The sequence below is a fragment of the Orycteropus afer genome, unplaced genomic scaffold (genome assembly GCF_000298275.1).
Source record: "Orycteropus afer afer isolate SDZICR_OR568_19922 unplaced genomic scaffold, OryAfe1.0 scaffold00145, whole genome shotgun sequence".
Classification (NCBI taxonomy): domain Eukaryota; kingdom Metazoa; phylum Chordata; class Mammalia; order Tubulidentata; family Orycteropodidae; genus Orycteropus; species Orycteropus afer.
The window spans coordinates 4,208,650-4,213,225 of NW_006921732.1; the positions used below are offsets into that span (position 1 = coordinate 4,208,650).

General features: G+C 36.8%; 1 protein-coding gene across 1 annotated transcript in view; it reads left to right on the top strand.

Annotated features, from left to right (window-relative positions):
* The window catches only part of PRPF38A (pre-mRNA processing factor 38A), a 41,164-nt gene that overhangs the window by 30,509 nt on the left and 6,079 nt on the right, over window positions 1-4,576 (top strand). The window contains exon 5 of the mRNA XM_007945901.2: window positions 2,500-2,610. Within this exon, the coding sequence (XP_007944092.1) occupies window positions 2,500-2,610 (111 nt within the window). The remainder of the gene's footprint in view (window positions 1-2,499; window positions 2,611-4,576) is intronic.

Here is a 4,576-nt window from a genome sequence, read left to right on the forward strand (position 1 = left end):
TGTACCAGTCACTAGGACTAATTGTTTCCATGAATTTTGGTTTTCTTCATTCTTCTTTGCTCTGGATGAGGAGAGACCCATCATTGCATCTAGATAGCAGCTTGCAAGCTTTTAAGATTCCAGTCGCTACTCACCACAGTAGGAGGTAGAACAATGTTTTGTGTAGTGTGTTATGCCAATTAAGCTTGATGTCCCCTGCGACTATGGTCCCGAGCCCACAGGTTCAACTACTCAGTCCCTCTGGGTAGCTGGCTGTGACCAAGCAGTGACTACAACCTTGCCCTCATTAGGGAAATCTTAATGATACACTATATATCTATTAGAATGTCTAAAATTAAAAAGAATGATGTTATCAAGTGTTGGTGATGATGTGGAGGATCTGCAATTCTCAAACACTGCTGGTGGCAATTTAAAATGATACAACTTTGGGAAAGTGTGGTAGTTTCTAAAAAGTTAACAATACAACTTAGCCATTTCACGCCTAAGAATTTACTCAAGAAATAAAAGCACATGTCCCCAACTATTTTATTTATAGTGGTCAGAAATGGGAAACAGTGGAATGTCCACAAACAAGTGAATGCATAAACAACTTGTGGTATATCCATATGATGGAATACTACTCATTAGTAAAAATGAAGGAACTACTGTACTGATACATGCATCAACATGGATGAGTCTTAAAATAATTATGCCAAAAAAATTAATAATTATGCTAACTGAAAGAAGACAGACAAAAAAGAGTACATACTATATAATACCATTCCTACAAAATTTTAGAAAATGTAAATTAACTATAGTGACAAAAGCACATCAGTGGTTGCCCTGGGGACAGGGTACAGTTGTCTGCAATACATGTCAACACTCATCAATTTGAATACTTTTTAAATGTACTATTTATCTTACATTAATTACACCTCAAACTGTAAAAAAAATCTGCAAAAGTCACTGGCCTAGCTGGCCTACTAAAGACCTGTGGCTCTTCCAGCTCTACTCTTCTCTCATTCTGTATGTCTGTGTGTTGAAACTGCCAGTACTGACTAAAGGTCTCAGAGGCAGTGTTGTAAATGGAAAATAAGATTATATTCTTATGTGTTTTAAGCAATCACAGAAAATTCCAACTGAGAGGATCTAATATTTCATGTTTCCTTTTTGATTCTACTGCAACTCAGTAACTCTGAAGCAGTTTGCTATATCCCACTGCTAGGTGCTTGCTTCCTTGCTAGACATAAAGCAAAAACTGACAATTTAAAGATGAATGAACCAGAAAAACTTAAACTTCAAAATAGAGAATTGAATGGATTGCAGATATCTGATGAGTGAGTGTGATGAATTTGTATGAGGAGGCAAAACAGCTGGATAAAAGTCATTGATAGATGAGTGCCCATGCTGAAATGCAGTGAACCAAGTCTTCCTCCACACTGGCCCAGTTACAATCATATGAATTAAAAATTTTGAAAATGGATATGGTATAATTCTTTCATATTGGCTACTGTAGTATTTATAATGAAGAGAAAGTTCTCACACTAGCTTATTGTGTATTACATTAGCTTTTTTTATTACTAGCTTTAGCTAATTTTTCATTACCTTTAGAAATACCGTAAAAAAATGGAAAATTTCTATGTGTACTCAGGTGCTACTTAAGCATTCTAAAGTCCAGTCAACTCTAAGCAAACCTATTAATAGGGTGGTCTGTGTGGAGTCTAGAAGGAAAAACCACAGAAAACAAATTGGTTACTGTTTATCAAGCCCTCAGCTAGGAACCTGGGGGTTGTTGGTTTGAGCCCACCCAGTGCTACTCAAGAAAGCCCTGGTGATCAACTTCTGTAAAGGTGACAGCCAAGAAAACCCCATGGAATAGTTCTACTCTGTAACACATGGGTAACCATGAGTTGGAATTATCTTGATGACAATGGTTGGTTTGTTTTTTTTTGGCCAAGTGAGAGGAATTGAAACCTGACTCTGATCAATGTTTTCAGATCACTGAGAGGTATACTCTGGTGTGCACCTCTGTATATCCTGGATAAAGTGACCCAGAGGACTAACCTTTTGTTTTGATTCTGTTCTTACTGAGCAACCTGCAAGTCATCAATTTAGCTTCCGATGTCCCCGACATTGACTCTGGAATATATTCTCATTCTGTTAAACACAAATACTCTGAGTTAAGACATTGATATCAGTTTTTTCTGAGTCTGGTGGGCATGAGGGACTCTGGATATTTCAGTGACTTTATAAGATCACAGGGAAAAGAATCAGTAGAAAATGAAAATGTTCCTTTTAGCTTTGTATTTATATGTTTAAAGGGGAGCTTAAAGACTATAGTTTCCAGGTATGTTAAAATCTTTAGGAAACTTGAACTGTTTATGGTGTTGCTGACAAGAGATTGGCTCAGCTGCTGTGCCACAGTTTTTCTATCAGTCCTAGAAACCTAATGTTGGAGCTTCAGAAGTTAGCAGAGAGGGCAACAACCCCTAACTCTAATCCTAACTGCATTCTTTGTAGAAACGCTATGTCCTAGAGGAAGCTGAGCAATTAGAGCCTCGGGTTAGTGCCCTAGAAGAGGACATGGATGACGTGGAGTCCAGTGAAGAGGAGGAAGAGGAAGATGAGAAGGTCAGGCATCTGGGAACTTAAGGGTTGACTGGGGAGTACTCCAGGGGATGGAAATGGTACTTGTTCTGGTTTTCAGATTTTTATTTATTTTTAATTTTCTTTCATCAAAATAATAGTATTTAGTTGTTAATGAGTATGAGCTTGAGGGTCAAACAGACAGACCTGAATTGATAGCTCTGCCATTTTATGGTGGTATAATCTTGTGCAAATGGTTAACCTCAGTTTTCATGTCTGTAAAGTAATAATAATGATACCTTCCACTTAGCACTGTTTTGAGTATTAAATGAGATGTTATACATAGAGGTTTTAACAAAGTGTTGGCACAGACCTGCTTAATATGTAGTAGCTATTAAAATAAATACTCGAGGGAATAACTATATACCCCAAAAAATAAGCCTTCTCTAGAAAACTAAAATGCCTCCTACATGGTCATGGTGATGTTCTTTCAGTATGTTACTGAAATACCAAAAAACAGAAAACAGTCCAGATGCCTACCTGCCAAAGACAGATAAGTAAATTATCAACTCAACAAACTATTAGGCAGCCAATGAAACTGTTAGGAAAAGTTTATGATAATATGGAAAATGCTTAAGTTGAAAAAGCAGGATCTAAAACTTACTTGCAATTAAAATTTATTAAAAATATATGGATTAAAAAACTAGAAGGAAATAGAACAATGTTAACTTTGACTATATTTGGGTAATTAGTGTGAATTACTTCCTTTTTACTTCTCTATTTTTGTTTAATGCCATATATCTATTTTATGTGGGGGGAAAATCTAGTATTTTATCTTTAGATACATATATTTTTTTCTTCTAATGTAGTTTTAAAAATTTATCACTTGATACAGTCAAAAGATTATAAGCTAAAATGTGAAGTATAAAGTATAATAATATATTGAAAGTCTTTGAAGCTACCAGCAACTCAAGAGTTAGGAGTATTAACAATAATTTGCAACACCTATGTGTTCCTTCCTTCTCCCATGTCCCTTCCTCCCCCTCAACAGTAGTTTTTCTAAAGTCACTTAATCACATGTGCAGAGAGAGGCTCTGTAGATGGGGCAGTGCACTGCATCGAGGTGCACCATTCACATCATAAGCTCTGGATGGAGCCCCTGGACTTGAGCAACGTAGGGTCTCTTGCACATGAATATAAAACCAAAAAAACCAAACTCACTGCCGTCGAGTTGGATCCAACCCATGGCGACCCCTCCTTGGGTTTCCGAGGCGGCATCACTACAGAAGTAGATTGCCCAACCTTCCTTCTGAGGGGTGGCTGGTAGGTTTGAACTGCCGGCCTTCTGGTTAGCAGTCAAGTGCCTTAGGCACTATGCCACCAGAGCTCCTCACATGAATATACATACCTCTGTCTAAATGTTTACTTTGGTTTTTGAGCTCTCTAAAAGTGATAAATAATATTGTCATCTAGGACTAAGATTTGCTTTTTGCACTCAGTACATCTCCAGTATTCATCTGTGTTGTAGGTAAAACTAGTTAACTCATTTTCACAATTTTATAATAATTGAGTAAATACAAAGATTGTTCTGTTTTTTTATTACAGACATTCTTGTCTTACATGTGTAAGAGTTTCTCTTAGCTATATACACCCATGATTGAGATTGCTGAGTGTAAACAGGCATAATTTTGAGGTGGTACAGTACTGTCAGATTGTTTTCCAGTGTGGTTGTACCAATTCATACTTCCACTGCCAGCAATAAGCATTCCTGTTGCTCCCGATCGTTTCCACACTTCTTTGTTAATTATTTCTTGGTCAGAATTTGTTAATCTTTACTAGTTCATTGGGTGTAACCTGGTATCTCATACTAGTTTTCGTTTGCATTCTCTGATTACTAATGAAGCTCAACACCTTTTTTTTTTTTTTAGGATTTGGGTGAAGATTTACAGAGTAAATTCACTTTTCATACAGCAGTTCACATATACTTTGTCTCACGTCATTGACCAAAATT